This window comes from Bos mutus, chromosome X (genome assembly GCF_027580195.1).
Source record: "Bos mutus isolate GX-2022 chromosome X, NWIPB_WYAK_1.1, whole genome shotgun sequence".
Lineage (NCBI taxonomy): Eukaryota > Metazoa > Chordata > Mammalia > Artiodactyla > Bovidae > Bos > Bos mutus.
Genome location: NC_091646.1, coordinates 56549419 through 56572158, shown reverse-complemented (window position 1 = coordinate 56572158; position 22740 = coordinate 56549419). Strand labels below are relative to the sequence as shown.

The following is a 22740-nucleotide window of genomic DNA, read 5'->3' as shown; positions in this document are numbered from 1 at the left end:
TGCACAAAGGATCCTGGCTGGCAATAGTCTATAGGATCATAAAGAGTAGGATATGACGGAAGTGACTTAGCATGCATTCATTATACATATTGATCATGTATATACATATGATAATTATGTACAATATATCACCATTGAGGAGGGGTAAAAACCAGAAAAGATGAATTCTCCTGCTTCAATCCATGTGGCCAGTCTTGTCTTATGCTTTTAGATGTAGCTCATTGTCTTCAAAAGAGTGGCTCATTTGATTAAATTAATAGTATAATAGAAACAGTACTTAATTATGTAAATAGAAAGTTTATAGATCATAGTTCTATTATATAAAAAAATGAAAAATGAAAGTTGTAAAACTGAGGATCCTTAATGTATATTTTGGGAGGATTTCTGATAGACTGTGAAAAGAAATTTAAGTTTCTGCTTCCTTTTAATTGTTTTTCAATTTAAGGCAATTTTCTGAAATCTTTTGTTCATATACCCTATCAGATAAATAGTAAGCATTCTATTTTCATAGTATAAGTTGAATTATAAGATATTTAATCTTATATTAAGAGACATAATTAGATATTTAGAGTAAGATTTAAAGAAGATTATAACCAATGCATTTATCAATGATATGAAAACTTTAAAATATATTATTGATGGCAAAAAGAACAATACAACTAATATGTCTTATCTTATAACCCTGACAATAAAATTGACAAAGAGTTCCTACTAAAAGAAGACATATCAGCTTTGCTATTTTATTGTTTTACCCCTGTACTTCCATTATGTTAAGTTTGTGGTTGTGTTATCCATTAAGTAATATGGCTTGGTTAAAAATAAATAAGGTAGCCCATTTATCCACCCAATGGGGCATATGTAGATCACATTACAATGAGGTAAGTATAAGACTGGAGTTGCTAATTGCCAACCAATTGCTCTGCTTCAAACTCCCACTTTTCCTTTGAGATACTTCTAGTACTTGACTGATGAGGGCATTGGTGGTTATCCATATCTCAAAAATTAGTGAAATATAATGTTGTACTTTCTTTTTAGTTAGAAAATAAAATCTGCATATCTTGCTTTATCTTCATCTTTTGTATTTCCTGGGATATGCATGCCTCACTTTAGGGACCTCCAATTTAAAATATATTTCACAAAAGAATATGTCATAATTTAGGAATTCTAGTACCTATATCTTTAAAATAAATTTTTAGAATTTATTCTCAGCAACAGATATTCAGTATTTTCATATTTCTTAAAATATGACAGAAAAGGGATAAGATGTATACTGGTATTATATGATTATTTATTAAAAAGTGAAAATAATATGGTTGTCATTTAGACAGACCACATGCCTTTAGGGTGACAGAGAAAACTCAAATTCAGATAAGAAAGTACTGTCAGTGGCTTAAAATTATAATAATTTTTGAGGATCTTTCTATGTGTACTACTTACACTAGCAAGAGATGAATCCAAATTTCAAAAAAATGTTATTGTTGTTCTTCAGTTGCTAAGTCATGTCAGACTCTTTGTGACCCAATGGGCTGTAGCACACCAGGCTTCCCTGTCCTTCACCATCTCCTTGAGTTTGCTCAGACTCATGTCCATTGAGTCAGTGATGGCCATCCAGCCATCTCATCCTCTGTCATCCCCTTCTCCTCCTGCCCTCAATCTTTTCCAGAATCAGGGTCTTTTCCAGTTAGTCAGCTTTTCATATCAGGTGGCCAGAATATTGGAGTTTCAACCTCAGCGTCAGTCCTTCCAATGAATATTCAGGGTTGATTTCCTTTAGGATTGACTGGTTTGATCTCCTTGCAGTCCAAGATCACAGCACAGACAAAAATGTTCTGTACTAGCCATAGCATACAGTTTTTATGAAATTGCAGTATTTTTAAAAGTTTGGCTCCAGGAAATTCAAAGTTATACCACTATAAATACAAGGACAATTAAAACACCTGTGGGGTTCACAGAAGAGTAATTAAGAAAAGTTTATCATTTGTAATTACAAACTAATAGCAGACAAAATCTCATTTTCTTCCTGTCTTCAGCAAAATTCCTTTCAACCAGACTTTTTCAAGTTATACATAGACTAACAGCTTGTAAGAGTTTCTCTGACACTGTCATCACACTCAGCAGGTCTTATAGGCGAGTACTGTGCTTTCAATATGTACAATTTAATTCTGTATTTATCTGAACTAATCTTTGAAACTCAATAATGTGATGTTCATATTTTAACAACTGTGCTTTGAAGTGACGCACAGTAAATATATGTACATCTTGTAGCATTTTAATTTAGAAACAAATGTACAGGGACTTTGAGTTTCACATTTATTTAGTGAAACATGTCAGCTTAATTCTTAGAACGAGTCAGGTGCAATTTATTTGGATAAGCCAGAGGTGAATACTTAATTTTTAATTAATAAGTATACTTTTAAGCAACAGTTTCCCATTAAACCCAGATATAAACTTTGGGGCTTGACTTCACATCCTTTAGAATGATGATGTTGATAAAAATGTAAAGCTGTTTTAATTTCATAATTAGAGTGATGCTGATACATTGATACAACAGTTATGGAGCATACCTGTCCATGTTAACTCTTCTATACTGGTGTTCATTGTGTGTAAACTTGGATGTCATGGAATCAAAGTATTCCTTTCTTGCTTTCTGCATACTGCTGTGTTGTTTCCCCCTACTTTTCTGATTGTCCTTTCTGAAACTCCACCTTCTTTATTTTCATTTTTGATAGCTTATTTTGGCAGCAGTGACAAAGGTCACTTTGAGAAGAAGATCCAACAGGATCTTCAGGTAGGAAAGTCTGCTAAGTGACTCAAGATAAGTGAGAGTAACAAGGGTCCAAATGAAGATGGTGGCAATGGGAATGGAAAGGAAACAAATGCAAGGCCAAGTGCAGAGACTTGGCCACTTTAACAGGAAGCAAAGAGATAGAGAGATGTCAGTGATACTTATTAGATAGAGATCTTTGAGGACAAAGATCTGTATTCTCTGTATTCTGAGTACTTGAAAATGGCACCTGATACATATTGGGAACTCAATATATTCCAGATAAAACAATTAAATTATGCTACTACCAGATATAGAAAGTAAAGGGACAAAATCTTTTTCATTGAATAAGGGTCAATTTACTATTGCATATGGTGTACTAAGGGGCTTGTCTAGTGACTTAGATGGTAAAGAATTCGCCTGCAATGGAGGTGACCCAGGTTCAGTCCTTCCTGGGTTTGGAAAGATTTCCTGGAGAAGAGAATGGCTACCCAATACAGTATTCTTACCTGGAGAATTCCATGAGCAGAGGAGCCTAACCTGGCAGGCTGCAGTCCATGGGGTTGCAAAGAGTTGGACATGACTGAGCGACTAACACTTCCTGTTTTCACTTTCATGGTGAACTAAAGATGCTGTGGATACCTCTGTGTATTTGTTTTACACAAACTGCTGACTCCTTACACTCTAGAATAGTGCTATCTAATATAACCTTCTTCAGCAAAGGGAATAATATCTGCACCTTCCAATATGGTAGTCACTAGTCACATGTGGCTTTTGAACATTTGAAATGTGACTTAGTGCAACTGAGAAGGTGATTTTCTTTATTTTATTCCATTTAAATTTATTAAAATTTAAATTTAAATAGCCTTATGTGAAGACTGGCTACTATATTTGAGACTATAGCCCTAGAGATCTGAACCACCATTTTTACCTCTGAGGAAACTTGAAACTCCTAGCCTATAGCCCCAGGAGGTAGTTGTTCCTATAGACAACATTTCAAATCATATAGAAGACAAGCTGATTTAGAGATCTCTTCAACATTTTTGAGTAGTTACTTGTTATACTCTTACCGGGGTCCAGCCCCGGTTGGATCCAGGGATTCCCTCGGGAGGACAGAGTTGGCGATTAAAAGGATAGATAAAAGGAGAAAGATCAGAGGCTCAATATAACTGGTTTAGGAGAAAGATTAGAGGCTCAATATAACTGGTTTATGCGGAAAGCCAATAAAACCTGTGACACCAGGTTTGCACTGACCACAGGGTCCGCAGGCTCCCTCTTGAATAGCGGAAGGTGCCCCACCTTAGGCACCTTCTCAAGTGGGTCTTAGAAGCCTGGGCAAATAAGTGGTCTCAGAGGGCCCCCACACTCCAATTATTTGTCCTGAAGGAAGAACAGACAAGAAAAGGAGAGAAAAGGAAGCAAGAAAGAATGACACGGGGAGACCGAGCTTTGAGCAAGGTCCATAGCTTTATTTTCAAAGGGAGCTTATATACCTTAAGTTGTGCATAGAGGATAATGGGGGGGGGGGTGGTGTAAAATTATGCACAATCAGCAGTCTTTGATCCTTATTGAGACCAGGCTTTCTTTTCTGCAAACTTATCGTATACAAATGGTTTAGGTGATTTACATCATCTTCTGGCCAGAAGGCCTGTTAACATTTTATGACTCTGATAAAGGTTTGTCAACCATAAGACTTATTTTCTCTAAGAGTAATTATTTTAAAGTTTGGCGACATCCTCTGAAGGTGTTAGATAAAGTTGCATTCCTATAGGGCAAAGGTGCAGCCACTAACCCATTCTCTGTATATATAACTTTTATTTTGTTTTTCTGTTGTTCATTTGTTTTGTTTTGTAGTTTCTATATATAAGTGAAATTATATTGTATTTATCTCTTTCTGCATGACATAATACCCTCTAGATCCATCCATGTTGTTGCAAATGGTAAGATTTCATTTTTTCTGGCTAATTTTCGATTGTATATGTATACCAATCTTTTTTATCCATCAATCTACAAATGGACATGAAGGTTGTTTCCTATCTTGTCTATTGTAAGTAATGCTGCAATGAACAAAAGAGTGTATGCATCTTTTCAAATTAATGTTTTTGTTGTCTTCAGATAAATATCCATAAATGGAATTGCTGAATAATGTGGTAGTTCTGTTTCTAATTTTTTGAGGAACCTCTATTCTGTTATCCATACTGGCTACACCAGTTTACATTGCTACCAATTTACCATTCCTACCAATGCATGACAGTTGGCTTTTCTTCAAATCCTTACCAACACTTGTTATTTGATATAATTTTGAAAATAACATTTCTGACTGGTGTGATGTGATGTCTCATTGTGGTTGTGATTTGCATTTCCCTCATGAATAGTGAAGTTGAACATCTTTTCATGTGTATATCGCCCATCTGTATATTTTCTCTGGAAAAAAAATATCTATTTAGGTCCTCTGGCCATTTTTAATCCAGCGTTTTGTTTTTTGAGGTTTAGTTTTATGAGTTCTTTGTATATTTTGGATATTAAACACTTATCAGATATATGATTTCCATTTTTCCATTCAATAAGTTGTTATTTCATTCTTTATATATATACACATATATATATATATATATATGTATATATATATATATATATATATATATATTTTTTTTTTGCTGCACAAAAGCTTTTAATAGTCCCACCCATTTGTCTTTGCTTTTGTTGCCTTTACTTTTGGAGTCAAATCCAGAATATCATCACCAAGACAAATGTCCAAGTGTTACTGTCCATGCTTCCTCCTAGGAGTTTGATAGTTTCAGGTATCACAGTTCACTTTAGTCGTTCAGTTGTGTTTGACTCCTTGTGATCCCATGGACTGCTGCACTCCAGGCTTCCCTATCCATCACTGACTCCTGGAGCTTGCTCAAACTCATGTCCATCAAGTTGATGATGCCATCTAACCATCTCATCCTCTGTCATCCCCTTCTCCTCTCAGGTATCACATTCATGTCTTTAACCCATCTTGAGTTAATTTTTGTGTAAGCTGTAAGATACTAGTCTAATTTTATTCTTTTGAATGTGGCTGTCCAGTTTTTTCAGCAGTATTTATAGAAGAGACTGTTCTTTCCTCATTGTGTGTTCATGCCTCCTTTGTCATAAATTAACTGACCACATATGCATGGGATAATTTCTATACTTTTGATTCTGTTCCATTCATCTATGTATCTGCTTTTATGCCAATATCAATTTATTATTATTATTATTATTGTAGCTTTGCAATATAGTTTGAAATCAGGGTGCATGATACCTCCAACTTTGTTCTTCCTTTTCAAGATTGCTTCAGCTATTCAGGGTCTTTTGTGTTTCCATAGAAATTTTAGGATATTTTGGTTCTATTTCTATTTTTAAAAAGTCATTGATTTTGATAGGGAATATATTGAATCTGTAGATTGCCTTGAGTAATATGGATATTTTAACACTGTGAATTCTTCCAGTCCATGTGCACGTAATTTATTTGTGTCTTCTTCAGTTTCTTTTATCAGTGTATTAGTTTTCAGTGTACAGATCTTGGTTGAATTTACTTCCAGCTATATTATTTTTTTTAATGCATTTGTAAATGAAATTGTTTTCTTACTTTCTCTTTTTCATAGTTATTTGTTACTGTGTAGAAATGAAAAAATCAATTTTTATATATTGATTTTGTGTCCTGAAACTTTACTGATTCTTTTATTAATTCCTGAAGTTTTTCTGTAGAGTCTTAAGAATTTTCTGTATATAAAATCATGTTATCTGCAGACATTGGTAGTTTCACTTTATCCTTTCTAACTTTGATGTCTTTTATGTCTTTTTCTTGACTATTTCCTCTGGCTGACTTCTACTACTATGTTGAGTTAAACTGTCTTGGTTCTAATTTTAGAGGAAAACCTCTGAACTTTTCAATATTGGGTGTGATGTTAGTTGTGGGCTTGACTTATACGACCTTTATTATGTTGAAGTATGTTCCCTCTATATGTATTTTGTTAAGAGTTTTTAATCATAAAAGGGTGTTGAATTTTGTCAAATGCTTTTTCTGCATCTATTGAGATGATCATATGATTTTTATTCTTCAATTCGTTAATGTGGTTTATCACAAGGATTGATTTGTGAATACTGAAACACCTTTGCAACTCTGTGATCAAACCCACTTAATTGTATTGTATGAGCCTTTTAATGTATTCTTGAATTTAATTTGTTAGTATCTTGTTGAGGATTTTTCATTTATGCTTCTCATTGATAATGACTTGTAACTTTGTGTGTGTGTGTGTGTGTGTGTGTGTATGTGTGGTGTCCTTGTCTGGCTTTGGTATCAGGGTAATGTTGACCTAGTAAAATGAGTATGGATGCATTTACTCTTCTTTAGTTTTTTAAAATAATATGAGAAGGATAGGTATTAAATTTCTGAACATTTGGTAGAATTCACTAGCGAAGCTGTATGGTCTTGGACTTTTGTTTGTTGAAAGATTTTTGATTACTGATTCAACCTCTTTACTAATAATCACTCTATTCAGATTTTCTGTTTTGTCCTGATTCAGTCTTAGATGACTATATGTTTCTAGGGATTTGTTAATTTCTTTAGCTGGTTCAATTTTTTGGCATACAATTGCTCAAAGCAGTACTTTATGTTAATTCACATTTCTCTGTGGCCAATTAAAATTCTTTTTAATTTCTGATTTTATTTCTGTTCTCACTCTCTTTATTAAATAGTGAGTCTAGCTAATTTTTTCAAATTTTCTTTTTGCTGTTCCACTGCCCTGTCTTCCAGATCAATGATTATTTCTTCTGCTTCACCTAGCCTTCTGTACAACTACTCTCGTGTATTTTTTTTCAGTATATTTATTGTACTCTTTAGTTCTGTTACTTCTGTTTTGTGCTTTCTTTTATTTTCTGTCTCCTTGTTGAAGTTTTCACTGTGTTCATGCATTCTTCTCCTGAGTTTGTTGAGCACCTTTACGATCATTACTTTGAACTCTTTACCATGTAATTTATGGCTGTTTCTTTAGGATTTTTTTCCTGATGTTTTATCTTTTCCTTTTATTGTTGTATATTTCTGTTCCCTCAATTTGCTAGAATCTCTGTTTCTGTATATTAGGTGAAACAGCTACATCTCCCAATCTTGAAGGAGTGAACTTGTATAGTATATGAACCTATGAACCTTGATGTTCAACCTTGCTCTTGCTCTTGGTTGTCTTCTGAAATCTTGTGATTGTCTAAGCAGCTTGTTTTATTCTTGATGGGTCTTGGTTAATGAGTGTGTGCCAATACTTGTCAGTGTTGCAAAGGGAGGAATCTCAGTCAGAACCTAGATTCAGGTTGAGTGGAAGTTAGAGTCTCAGGCTGCAACTTTTAAACTATGCAAATATGTAAATTCCTGTGAGTCCCAGTTGAAAATCCTGCTTGCCTCCTCACTTGGTTATCTGGAGGTGTCTCCTGAGTGACAGTTTCAAAAATTGAGGTGAATTATTCCAGGTGAATACTTGTGTACTCCTTTCTGGGAGCTACCAAGCTGTAGTGAGGCCAAGAAAAAAATGAAAAAATGGCATTTCTTAGCCTGTTTTCTGAAAGCTCCACTCTAGCCTCTAGAAATGTGGCAAACCTAAAGCCTGCCACTTAGGTTAGTAAATAGATCTTTTCACAGGAAAATTGTGGATGTGTCAGTTTGTTTTGAAGTGTCCTGTAGGTGGCAGCCCACCAAGAACTGTCTCTCCAATTGTTTATGTCTATCTCGGCCACACAAATCCCCTTGGCCAAAAGAGACAGGTGAGCAAGGAGCATCCCCTGTGTGGACTCTGTATGCCTGCTGGCTTTACCAAGACATAGAGAGAGTGCAGGGCTTGGGCATGTCTGCTGGCTTTAGCTTTAGTGAGGCAGCAGAAAAGCACAGAGTCAGGGTGCACCTGCTGGCTTTAGCGAGGCATCCAGAGTGTGCAGGGCTGGAGCTTAATAATCAAGGGTTGGCACCTGTTTTAATAAGCAACTGGGAGAGCACAGGGGCAGGGCATGCCCACAGGCTTAAGTGGGACATTGGAAGAGTGCTGTGACTCAGAATCCCATTTGGTGCTACCATGGAAGAGGAACAGTGCAAAAATGGTACCTGCCAGTGCCATTACTAGCCAGACAGAAGTAGAGTGCAAAAATGGTACCCTCCAGTGTCTCTGCTTCTCAATAAAGTCCCAACAGACCCTTACTCTTTCACCATATGCTTTAAGATTAGCAACTGAATCTCCTTCACATATAGCTTAGGCTCTATTCGAACTGCTGCTTTTGTGCTGAGTTCCGAAGTAAGTCAGACTGTGAGTGAATGCTTTAAGAGTAGAATCTCAGTTTCCAACTTCCCTTTGGTTATTCTGCAGTAAACTTCATTGGATTTTAAAGGTAAACATGTTGAGGGTGCATCTATTCAGTGTAATTCTCAATGTTTAGAGTGCTGATGTTGAGTACAAACTCCTTACTATTCAGGGAAAGCTCCATATTTTTTAGACTACTTCCAATTTACTGATTTAATTATGACTTTTATTTTTTTTTTAAATTCTAAAGGCTACATGCTATTTAGATTCATCAAGCAATGTACATTCATTTAAGACTCTAGCTAAACAAAATATCCTATGAATAAGAAAACAAGCTCGACTTAGGTCATATGCTACATAGATTTTTCTTCCTATTTGACTGCTTGCTTTGTGCCTTATGTATACAAGATTACTGGAAACATGATTAATTTAGATCCATATTGCAAATAATCAAAGTTATATGTTTTGTTGTAGCTATAAAACTCTGAAAGTAAGGGTAGCTTGTTATAAATGTTTACATTTTTTGATACCTGGTGTGTTGCTACCCCTGGGGTCGCAGAGTCGGACACGACTGAGGGACTGAATAGCAAGAGCATACTGTTACATTTAATAATTAATTTATATTTTCTAATGAGTAGCTTTTATATTTTTGCTTTCCAATTTCTAATAGCAACTCCTACTGTATTATTCCTTTAAAAGTCAAGACACATTCAATGTTAGTCAGAAGACAGAGATCTTTTTTAAGTATAAATTCCTTATAGATATCTCACTTAAATCTAGTAGTCCTAAAAACTCAAACCCACAGTAGTAGTTTATGCATTTATAGAGGATTACTCACCCTAAGGGGGAATATGATCACTGATTACTAAGTTATTCTGAGACTCTTCACTGTGATTTCTGTCAATGTTTTATTAGCTCCTTTCATTCTTAAGAGCAAAGCATATTAAGTGAAGACCAGTAGTCTGGTAAAATGAGAGTGTTAAGGTTAAGAATGATGTTTTGTAATGGTCTTTATGGCCTTACTGCTGGATTTCTTTTATACTTATTTGAAATAAGTTGAGGGTTTTGGCTTGTAGGCCTATGTTAATTTGTTTGAAACATAAACTATTTTCCATTACTTTTCATGAACCTGACCACAGAAAGCATTCAGTTATTAAGTGTATCAAAAGAACAGGGTTGAAAGAATACTAGTTAGGCAAAATTTTGGTAAATTAAAATACTTCCTTGGGCCCTACTCATGTTCATTCTCCTTGTCAAATGTATTATTTTAAAGTAAATGGATATAAAAATCTGTCCATCCCTGAAATGTTATGTATCTATCACAAAGTTTGCATGACTCAGGAGTCTTCTTCTTCTGGCCACTTCTCCAACAAAGAAAAAACAGCAAAAATAAACAATCCTCTGGGAACCTTAACATTTTGCAATGAGTCTTAAAGGAAAAAAATAAATTGCAACTTAAGAGTGTTTAACTGTGGCAACGAAAGTTTGTCAAATTGTTTGTCAAATTAATATTCCTTCATCATTCATCACTTAATTATTCTTACACTGATTCTAATTAATAATAACTTTCTACTAAGTGGAACCTTATAAAAATGTAGTTCTCTCTATCTTTCTCATTGGAAAGATTGTGACCGTATTAATTAGTTAAGTATAGTATTAATGTAGCAACAGTCCCTGTCCTTCTTATTTCCTAGTTTTAGTTCTTCTAAACATCAAGCTAAAGTAGTGATAATTAGATGATATGGAAAAGCTTGTCATTTATTCAATTCTTAAGAATTTTCTGTGTTTTATACATTATCTTTCTCTACTTAGGACTGTGTTGTATTAGTTTTATACCTAATATGAAGTTTCTTGAAGTAAAGGTGAAGCCTTTGATGAGCCTTCTTTGTTTGCCCTAACCAACTGTGTACTTTGTTTCTTAGACTTGCCTTGTTGAAATGTTATCCAGTTTTTCTTCTCTTTATTAGAGGGATTCCTTCATAAAGCTAATATCTGAGTCAGTAAATGGTACATACTCTAGGGTTACTGCTTGAATTGTATGCATCAAAAACTCATATGTTGAAGGCACCCAGTGCTTCAGAATGTGCCCATATATGGAAATAGCATCTTTAAAATGGTGATTATGTTAAAATTAAACTCTTAGAGTGTCCCCTTATCCAATCTGAGCGGTATCCTTATAAGAAGATGAAATTTGAACACACAGAAGAAAGACCATGTAAGGACACAGGGAGAAGAGAACCCTCAGGAGAAACCAAATCTACTGACATCTTGATTCTGGACCTCTAGCCTCTAGAACTCTAATAAAAATAATTCTGGTTGTTTAATCTATGCACTCTATGGTATCTTAGTCCATTTGGTCTTCTATAACAGAAATGCCATGGAGTTGGTGACTTACAAACAACAGGAATTTATTTCTTACAATTCTGGAGGCTGGAAGACCAAGATCAATACCATGGCCCTTTTAATATCTGATGAGGACCAAGTTCCTAGTTCACAGAGAACCATATTCTTGCTGTGTCCTCACATGGTATAAGGAGGCTCAGAAATTCTTTGGGATTTCCTTTATAAAGACACTTATCCCATTCATGACCTCATCACCTCCTAAATGACCCATCATGAAATACCATCACATTAGGAATATGTATTTAATATATGAATTTGGGGAGTCACAAACATTCAGTCTATAGTATATATTTTATTTTGACAGCCTTACCAATATATATATATATATATATATATATATATATATATATATATATACACACACACATATATATACATATATATTAGATAGATAGAAAAAGAAGATAAATACTCAAGCCCATCACATAGTAGTAAAAAAAAAAAAAAAGGTTGACTCTAGATTAGATTGGTAAAAATATTTTGTTAACTTTAAGTTCAGTGGATGTTATTACAGATTGGCACAAAGGCATAGGCAAATATCAAGTTTCAGGCTACCAAAGCCTCAATACTGATTCATAAGTCAATTTGTATAGACTTTAAAATGGTAAGTGTTTTGGGTCAAAAGACAAAAATGTGTCCAGAGCTTCTTATGCAAGCATCAAGGATGTCCTATACTCTGCTTTCACTTGCTTCATAAATAGTTACCTTAAGAATGCAGGATAATTTCATATATTTATACTTGGCAAAGATGGGCATACCTGGTAACCAGCCTCCTTGTATTATTTTTAACACAGTAGTTAAAAAGATGAGAGTTGTTGGTGAAAGTTCATCTAAAGCTCTCATCAAAGCAGACACTATAACACCTGGAATCTTTTAATGCAGTTTAAAAATCATTTATATTCAAGTTATTTGGAATATATAATATACAAAATATTAAACTAATACCTAATGTACATTTGTTATTGAAAATTGACTAAAGGATTTTCACTTTATAAAATAAATATTGACAGTCTCAGCCCTAGTATTGCTATATGCTGTTGCTGTTGTGATGGTACAATACCATGTTAATATCAAAGGCATAATATTAGTTTATTCAAAATGTATCTCTGTCAATGTATTGTTTATCATTTTACAAATTACAGTTCTGTAATGGTGAGGTAATTCATATTTTGGACATAGTGCTAAAATGATGAAGTGGTTCTGTTTTTTGCTCAGCAATGGATCTTTCAAAATTTTGCATTTTCTGGTATTAATCATGTATATTGGCCCAATGTTACTATAAAGAATCTCAGTGTTGTAATGTGGTTATTCATCATTTATTAAGATACTATCCTCATTCCCCTCCAGCATTTTTGTTCATTACAGCATGACAATATCATATTGATTTTAATTGGAATTTCAAATTTGTGAATCCTAAATTATGTCAATGCACCAACCATGAAATATCTCACTGCCATATTAATGCATATATATAGAATGTAAAGATGTAAAGAACAGACTTTTGGACTCTGTGGGAGAAGGTGAGGGTGGGAAGATTTGAGAGAATATCATTGAAATATGTATATTACCATATGTGAAATAGATCGCCAATCTATGTTGGATGCATGAGACAGGGTGCTCAGGGTTGGTGCACTGGGAGGACCCTGAGGGATGAGATGGGGAGGCAGCAGAGAGGGGGGTTCAGGATGGGTAACACATGAACACCCATAAATCAGAAACTGAACAGTTAGCTACTTATATCTTCCCCATTTGATTGGAAAAACTTTGTCTTTATAATCATGGCCAGGTATCCCTCAGCCTTTATATATGCTGATGGAGAATCTGGTATTTCCTTCTCTGGAACTTACCTAGTTGGAGGTTAGCCAAGACTCCCACTTTTGAATTAAAAATTGACTCTGCACTCAGGAGAGCTTGAATGAGTCCTGCAAAAGTGATTGAATCCCATATCTGGGGGAAGAATAGAGGTATAAGTAGAATAGTTGAAAAACAAAACAAAAACAAATGAACAAAAACTTCTCAGAGATTTAGCAGTTGCAGTTTGCTTAAATAAATTTAGAATTTTCAGGGAGAACGCCAATTTGCCTTGAAAACATTTCCCTAAAATGTATGTAACTCTAAAACCTGATTTTTACAAATGTAATACTAGAAAGCAGAAGTATAAAATAAATAAATACTTTATAAATAAAAAAATTCATTTCCTTTGACCCAGAAATCCCACTCTAAGAAGTTGTTTGAGTCTAAGAAAATATTCAAATGAATGATCTTATTATAATAGTGACAAATTTAAAAGAAAACCCAATTTTAATAAATTATATTACATTAATTCAGTAGACTACTATATAGCCATTATACTTTTTAAATATAATATCTGAAGCAAAATGGCAGAGGTGTTTGATGGAACTCAAAGAAGTGAAAAAGTTACAATGTTTAATGTTAGGGATGTGAGCACCTTGATTTATTTTTAATTTTTTTTTTTAGACCAATAGGTGCAAGATTTCCAGACTTAACTTTCTCCACACAACAGGGTATATGTTTTGGGCAGCAGATGGGACAGAGTCAGCCAAGTAGAGATCCTAATGTCACAATTCCAGTATGAGCATAGGAGCAGAAGCACGGATCTCTCAAGTAATGAAACACATCAAGTGAATCAATAGGACTGCCTACACAACCACCTTGTTTTCTAAAGCCAAATTGTCTGCTACTGCTACTGTAATTTAATCCCTGACCAGTCTGTTTAAAGTATTCCTCTTAAAAGGACACCCTGGAAATAATTTTTGTTTGTTTCTTATATGCTTTTAAGCAATGATTCTGTCCCATAATATGCTAATTGCCTGATGTAATAGCTATGCCACTATAATTTATCATGATAATATAATAGTCTGCATTTATGCATACTTTACTTCACTCTATAGCGTGGATGATCAAAGTAAAGCACAATTTCAAGTTGAGAGCCATGGTTTTATGTTTTATCCAGTTTATTTTGCATAAAATCCTGCTGTGTATAAAGAGATTAGCTTTTTGAGGGCTGTATATCAGAACAAAATAACTGATCATTTTGTATCTTACCATATATTTTTGCATGTCATCATGCTCTTATAAATGTGTTCTTTTGGAGTGAATAGCAACTGCTCGTCAGTAAGATATAGTGCACGTATGTTAGAGGGTTGCAGGAGGAGGCTGCTGCTGCTGCTGCTGCTGCTGCTGCTAAGTCGCTTCAGTCCTGTCCAACTCTGTGCGACCCCATAGATGGCAGCCCACCAGGCTCCCCCGTCCCTGGGCAAGAACACTGGAGTGGGTTGCCATTTCCTTCTCCAATGCATGAAAGTGAAAAGTGAATATGAAGTCGCTCAGTCGTGTCCAACTCTTAGTGACACCATGGACTGCAGCCTACCAGGCCCCTCCATCCATGGGATTTTCCAGGCAAGAGTACTGGAGTGGGGTGCCATTGCCTTCTCTGGGAGGAGGCAGTAGTGTTCAGTTAATGGCCTTTAACATATACATGCTTTCTAAAGTTATTCATTATGTTTCCAGACTTGTTTTGACTACCTGTAGACAAATGAGCCTATCTTTTTAGTGAGAGTTGTTTAGTCTTCCCAGAGTCAGCTTAAATCCAAGACTATTGAGAGTTTTGAAACCATGATAAAAATGAGTCACTTTTATTTAGTAATAATTTTCTATGGAGTAATATTAATAATTACAACCTTACAAAGGGAGTTTATAAATCCTTCTCTTAGAAAGTTGTCAACTTGCAATCTGTTTATATGAATGTTTTTCAGGTGGATGTGAATCCTCCTGGGATAAGGATAAGATGCAGTCTCCTCTTGTTGCTCCTGGACCCCAACATGGAATTGTTCATGCATCCTTAGCTGGCCAGCCAGGCCTTGGGGGTACTCCTACCCTCAATCCACTGCAGCAGAACCACCTGATGACCAATAGTATGTATACTGTCCTCCCAGGATTTGGTAAGAAAAATACCACCCAAGACCCATTGGACAACTTGGGATATCAGGGATAATTTATTTCTCTTCAATAAGATTTAACAATTTGAAGTTAGGAGGTATATAGAGAGGGATTCATTTGACAGGGTGAGGTTTTTAGAGAAGAAATAGATTGAATGGCCATGTAGCAGAGTAGAGGTACCTAGGAGGATATGTTAACAGAGTAATTAAGAATTCTGGCTATAGTCACATAAACTTGGGTTTGAATTCTACATATTTTGAATCCTGTATCACTATTTGGATTTGGAGAAGTCAGATAACTTTTTCAAGTTTCAGTTTCCACAACTGTAAAATAGGAATACAAATGTACCCAATCTTTAAGGCTACTGAGAGGGCTAAAAATATTAAAGGGAAAACTGTTAGCAGTGACTTGCATATAGTAAGTACTTATTATTCAGTAGTCAAACTATAGCTGAATTATAGAAATTCACATTTAGAGATGTTTTTAGAAACTTCAAAGACTCAGAAATCTTTCTATAGGAAAGCAGGCCTTATATACATTACTTGGACAAACTCTTACTTTTCCTACAGATAGGAAGTATAACAGAAAAGTTTAATTATTCCTTTCTCTAAGACTTTCAGTCTTTCAATAGAAGGAAGAAAACAGAGGAATTCTGAGAAACTTTAACATAATCTAAATTGTAATGAAATTCATCAGTTATTAATGATATAAAATAAGTTATAATGTCATCCTTTAAGAAGATTATAATCTAAAGAGTTAAATGTCTCACAAAAATGTAATGTTAAGCAAAAGAAAATAAAATCAATGCCCGAAAAGTTGTAAATTTTATGTTACAAGAAGTAAAAAGCAGCTTTAAACAAAGGGGAACCTAGAAGACTTCTGATTTCTTGTTTGACATGTAAAGAGCTTATAAATTGTCATTCTTGTCCACATAACAAGAAAAAAATATGGAACAATCTGAAAATCAACAACTCTTTTAAATTTATCACAGATTGAGTACATAGGGCACAAACTAAATAAATAGGCAGATACAGAGAATCACAGCTTATTGGGAAAAGAAGCCAGAGTTGAAGACTGATAGAAGCATTTAAAGGGTGATTGAGTTATTTCTGAAGATTCAGTGTGGATCTAGCTTGAGAAATAAAATTTCCTAGGAGGCCATTCTTAAAGGGGCCTCTACATTTTCATGAATTTTACTTCCAGAAGCCCCATGAGGTTCTCAGATATTAATTTGAGAAAATTGTCCTTATATTCTGGAAAAGGGAAGGAAAAGTAACCATTTCAAAATATGTCCAGAATATTCTATTCTCCTTAACACAGAGGCCCATCCTCAAAGGAAACTATTTTCCCAGAGCTTAAGCTATTTGGTTTTAGCACAGCATGACCCAGAGGAAGGGATACACTAAACTCCAGTATCCTGTAGCTGTTAATATGAGGGAACAAGGTTATAAAATTCCAGCCCCTTTAGTTCTCATGTGGAGAATTAGAAATAGGGGGGTTCATGATGGGGAACACATGTACACCCATGGCGGATTCATGACAATGTATGGCAAAACCACTACAATATATGGCAAAACCAATACAATATTGTAAAGTTATAAAAATTAAAAATAAATAAATAAATAAAGTGGGCTGCAAAAAAAATATTGTAAAGTAATTAGCCTCCAAATAAAATAAATAAATTTATATTAAAAAAAAAAGAGGAATATTCACCTATAGTCCTGTCTAGCCTTCCTGGCCAACCTAAGAGGAGGGGAGAAGCTGAAAAGTACTTGTGAAAGTCACAACCCAAGGACACTCAGTCTCAATAGGAGACTGAGACTTAATCATAAAATTATAGACTGCTGCATCTCTATACACACTTTACTAATACCACACTGGGGCTCTACATAATACCAGGAGGTAACTATTGAAAGAACAGAAAGCCTCAGACCCTATTTAATACAAAATCTCAAGGAAAAAAACAAAGACAACAGGGAAGATAGGAAAATACCGTTACTAATATGACAGCTACACCAAACATCCTAACTTATTGCCAGAAAACATAAAATTTCCCACTAAATGTTTATGTTTCTTCCGAATACACACAATATATATTTTCTAGCTTCAAACAAGACGTGCAAGACATAAATAAGGGGGGGGGGGAAGAATAATATGAGGATATAAAGCAAACAACAGAACCAGAATTAGATATAGTCAATATTTTGAATTATCAGATTAGGAATTTTATATAATTATGATTAATATGGATTTCCCAGGGAGCACTAGTGGTAAAGAACCCACCTGCCAATGCAGGAGACATGAGACATGGATTCAATCTATGAATTGGGAAGATGCCATGGAAAAGGGTATGGCAACCCACTCCAGTATTTTTACCTGGAGAATCCCATGGGCAGAGGACCCTGGCAGGCTACAGCCCATAGGTTTGCACAGAGTTGTACACGACTGAAGTGACTTAGCACAGTATACTAAGAGAATAGAAAAAGTGGAAAACAAAATTATTCATGGAAATTTTAATCAGAGAAAGGGAAAATCCAACTATTAAAAGGAAATACTGAAAATCAAAAGCACTCCAACAAAGTGAAGAATGCCTGTGATGGGCATAGGTAGACTGGCCAGGGTCAAAGCAAGGATTAGGAAACTTGGGGATATGTCAATAGAAATTTTTCTAACTGAAAAAGAAAAACAGAAATAAATACAAAAACAATACAACAGAATAGCCAAGAACTGTGTGGCAATTAGAAAATGTGTAGTACATATGTAATGGAGATACAAGAAGGATAAGACTAGAATGGAACAGAAGAAATATTTGAAATAACAGTGATTGGAGAGGCGGTCCTAAGATGGCAGAGGAATAGGACAAGGAGACCACTTTCCCCCACAAACTCATCAAAAGAATATTTAAACGCTGAGTAATTCCACACAACAACTTCTGAATGCTGGCAAAAGACATCAGGCACCCAAAAAAGCAGCCCATTGTCTTTGAAAGAAGATGCTTTATCAATGGTGCTATATAGATGAAGAAGTCTTCAGGCTACTGTAAAAATAACACTGAAAACCATAAGTAGGAGGCTTAAGTCAAAATCCTGAGAACACCAGAGAACTCCTGACTCCAGGGAACATTAATCGACAGGAGCTCATCAAAAGCCTTCATACCTACACTGAAACCAAGCATGACCCAAGGGCCAACAAGTTCCAGAGCAAGACATACCATGCAAATTCTCCAGCAACACAGGAACACAGCCCTGAGCTTCAATATACAGGCTGCACAAAGTCACTCCAAACTCACTGACATCTCATAACTCATTACTGGATACTTCATTGCACTCCAAAGAGAAGAAATCCAGCTCCACCCAACAGAACACTGACACAAGCTTCCCTAATCAGGAAACCTTGACAAGCCACCCGTACAACCCCACACAGAGTGGGGAAACTCCACAATAAAGAGAACTCCACAAACTGCCAGAATACAGAAAGGTCACCCCAAACACAGCAATATAAACAAGATGAAGAGACAGAGGAATACTCAGCAGGTAAAGGAACAAGATAAATGCCCACCAAACAAAAGAGGAAAAGATAGGGAATCTACCTGATAAAGAATTCCAAATAATGATAGTGAAAATGATCCAAAATCTTGAAAACAAAATGAAATCACAGATAAATATCATGGAGACAAGGACTGAGAAGATGAAAGAAAGATTTAACAAGGACCTAGAAGAAATAAAAAAGAGTCAATATATCATGAATAATGCAATAAATGAAATTAAAAACACTCTGGAGGGAACAAATAGTAGAATAATGGAGGGAGAAGATAGGATTAGTGAGGTAGAAGATAGAATGGTAGAAATAAATGAAACTGAGAAGAAAAAAGAAAAACAAATTAAAAGAAATGAGGACAATCTCAGAGACCTCTGGGACAATGCGAAATGCCCTAGCATTCAAGAAGACAGAAAGACCATGAGAAAATACTTGAGTAGATAATAGTTAAAAACTTCCCTAAAATGGGGAAAGAAATAATCATCCAAGTCCAAGAAACCCAGAGAGTCCAAAACAGGATAAACCCAAGGTGAAACACCCCAAGACACATATTAATCAAATTAACAAAGATCAAAAACACACATACACACACACAAACAAATATTAGAATCAGCAAGGGAAAAACAACAAATAACACACAAGGGGATTCCCATAAGGATAACAGTAGATCTTTCAACAGAAACTCTTCAGGCCAGGAGGGAATGGCAGGACATACTTAAAGTGATGAAAGAAAATAACCTACAGCCCAGATTACTGTACCCAGCAAGGATCTCATTCAAATATGAAGGAGAAATCAAAAGGTTTACAGACAAGCAAAAGCTGAGAGAATTCAGCACCATCAAACCAGGTCTCCAACAAATGCTAAAGGATCTTCCCTAGACAGGAAACACAAAAAGGGTGCATAAACTCGAACCCAAAACAAGAAACTAAATGGCAATGGGATCACACATATCAATAATTACGTTAAATGTAAATGGGTTGAATGCCCCAAGCAAAAGACAAAGACTGGCTGAATGGAATTCAAAAACAAGACACCTATATATGTTGTCTACAAGAGACCCACCTCAAAACAAGGGACACATACAGACTGAAAGTGAAGGGCTGGAAAAAGATATTCTATGCAAATTGAGACCAAAAAAAAGCAGGAGTAGCAACACTCATATCAGATAAAATTGACTTTAAAATAAAGCTTGTGAAAAGAGACAAAGAAGGACACTACATAATGATCAAAGGACCAATCCAAGAAGAAGATATAACAATTATAAATATATATGCACCCAACATAGGAGCACCACAATATGTAAGACAAATACTAACAAGTATGAAAGATGAAATTAACAATAACAAATAAGAGGGATACTTTAATACCCCACTCACACCTATAGATAGATCAACTAAACAGAAAATGAACAAGGAAACACAAACTTTAAATGATACAATAGACCAGTTAGACCTATTTGTTATCTATAGGACATTTCACCCCAAAATAATGAATTTCACCTTTTTCTCAAGCACACAAAGAACCTTCTCCAGGATAGATCAAATCCTGGGCCATAACTCTAGCCTTGGTAAATTCAAAATAATTGAAATCATTCCAAGCATCTTTTCTGACCACAGTGCAGTAAGATTAGATCTCAATTACAGGAGAAAAACTATTAAAATTCCAACATATCGAGGCTGAAAAACACGCTGCTGTGAATAACCAACAAATCACAGAAGAAATCAAGAAAGAAATCAAAATATCCATAGAAACGAATGAAAATGAAAACACAACAACCCAAAACCTGTGGGACACTGTAAAAACAGTGCTAAGGGGAACATTCATAGCAATACAGGCATGCCTCAAGAAACAAGAAAAAAGTTAAATAAATAACCTAACTCTACACCTAAAGCAACTAGAAAAGAAAGAAATAAAGAACCCCAGGGTTACTAGAAAGAAAGAAATCTTAAAAATTAGACAATAAATAAATGCAAAAGAAATAAAAGAGACGATACTAAAAATCAACAGAGCCAAAAGCTGGTTCTTTGAGAAGATAAATAAAACTGACAAACCATTAGCCAGACTCATCAAGAAACAAAGGGAGAAAAATCAAATCAATAAAATTAGAAATGCAAATGGAGAGATCACAACAGACAACACAGAAATACAAAGGATCATAAGAGACTACTATCAGCAACTATATGCCAATAAAATGCAATGCAATCCCTATCAAGCTACCAATGGTATTTTTCACAGAGCTAGAACAAATAACTTCACAATTTGTATGGAAATATAAAAAACCTCGAATAGCCAAAGCAATCTTGCGAAAGAAGAATGGAAATGGAAGAATCAACCTGCCTGACTTCAGACTCTACTACAAAGCCACAGTCATCAAGACAGTATGGTACTGGCACAAAGACAGAAATATAGACCAATGGAGCAAAATAGAAAGCCCAAAGATAAACCCACGCATCTATGGACACCTTATATTTGACAAAGGAGGCAAGAATATACAATGGAGAAGAGACAATCTCTTTAACAAGTGGTGCTGGAAAAACTGGTCAACCACTTGTAAAAGAATGAAACTAGAACGCTTTCTAACACCATACACAAAAATAAACTCAAAATGGATTAAAGATCTAAACATAAGACCAGAAACTATACAACTCCTAGAGGAGAACGTAGGCAAAACACTCTCTGATATAAATCAGAGCAGGATCCTCTATGACCCACCTCCCAGAATATTGGAAATAGAAGCAAAAATTAACAAATGGGACATAATTAAAATTAAAAGCTTCTGCACAACAAAGGAAACTATAAGCAAGGTGAAAAGACAGCCTTCAGAATGGGAGAAAATAATAACAAACAAACCAATGGACAAATAACTTAATCTCAAAAATATACAAGCAACTCCTGCAGCTCAATTGCAGGAAAATAAATGACCCAATCAAAAAATGGGCCAAAGAACTAAACAGACATTTGTCCAAAGAAGACATACAGATGGCTAACAAACACATGAAAAGATGCTCAACATCACTCATTATCAGAGAAAAGCAAATCAAAACCACAATGAGGTACCATTTCACTCCAAAGTGGTTGCTATCCAAAAGTCTGCAAGCAATAATTGCTGGAGAGGGTGTGGAAAAAAGGGAACCCTCTTACACTGTTGGTGGGAATGCAAACTAGTACAGCCACTATGGAGAACAGTGTGGAGACTCCTTAGAATACTAAATAGAACTGCAATATGACCCAGAAATCCCACTGCTGGGCATACACACTGAGGAAACCAGAATTGAAAGAGACACGTGTACCCCAATATTCATCACAGCACTGTTTATAATAGCCAGGCCATGGAAGCAACCTAGATGTCCATCAGCAGAAGAATGGATATGAAAGCTGTGGTACATGTACACAATGGAGTATTACTCAGTCATTAAAAAGAATACATTTGAATCAGTTCTTATGAGGGGGATGAAACTGGAGCCTATTATACAGAGTGTAGTAAGCCAGAAAGAAAAATACCAATACAGTATACTAATACATATATATGGAATTTAGAAAGATGGTAACGATAACACTGTATGTGAGATAGCAAAAGAGACACAGATGTATAGAACAGTCTTTTGGACTCTGTGGGAGAGGGCGAGGGTGCGATGATTTGCGAGAATAGCATTTAAACATGTATAATATCATATGTGAAACAAATCACACATCCAGGTTCAATGCATGGTACAGGATGCTTAGGGCTGGTGCACTGGGATGACCCAGAGGGATAGTATGGGGTGGGAGTT

The 22740-nt window shown here is 35.3% G+C and overlaps 1 protein-coding gene across 1 annotated transcript in view; it reads left to right on the top strand.

Moving 5' to 3' along the window:
- DACH2 (dachshund family transcription factor 2) overlaps window positions 1-22740 on the top strand; it is an 864952-nt gene that overhangs the window by 637820 nt on the left and 204392 nt on the right. The window contains exon 5 of the mRNA XM_070366582.1: window positions 15249-15407. Within this exon, the coding sequence (XP_070222683.1) occupies window positions 15249-15407 (159 nt within the window). The remainder of the gene's footprint in view (window positions 1-15248; window positions 15408-22740) is intronic.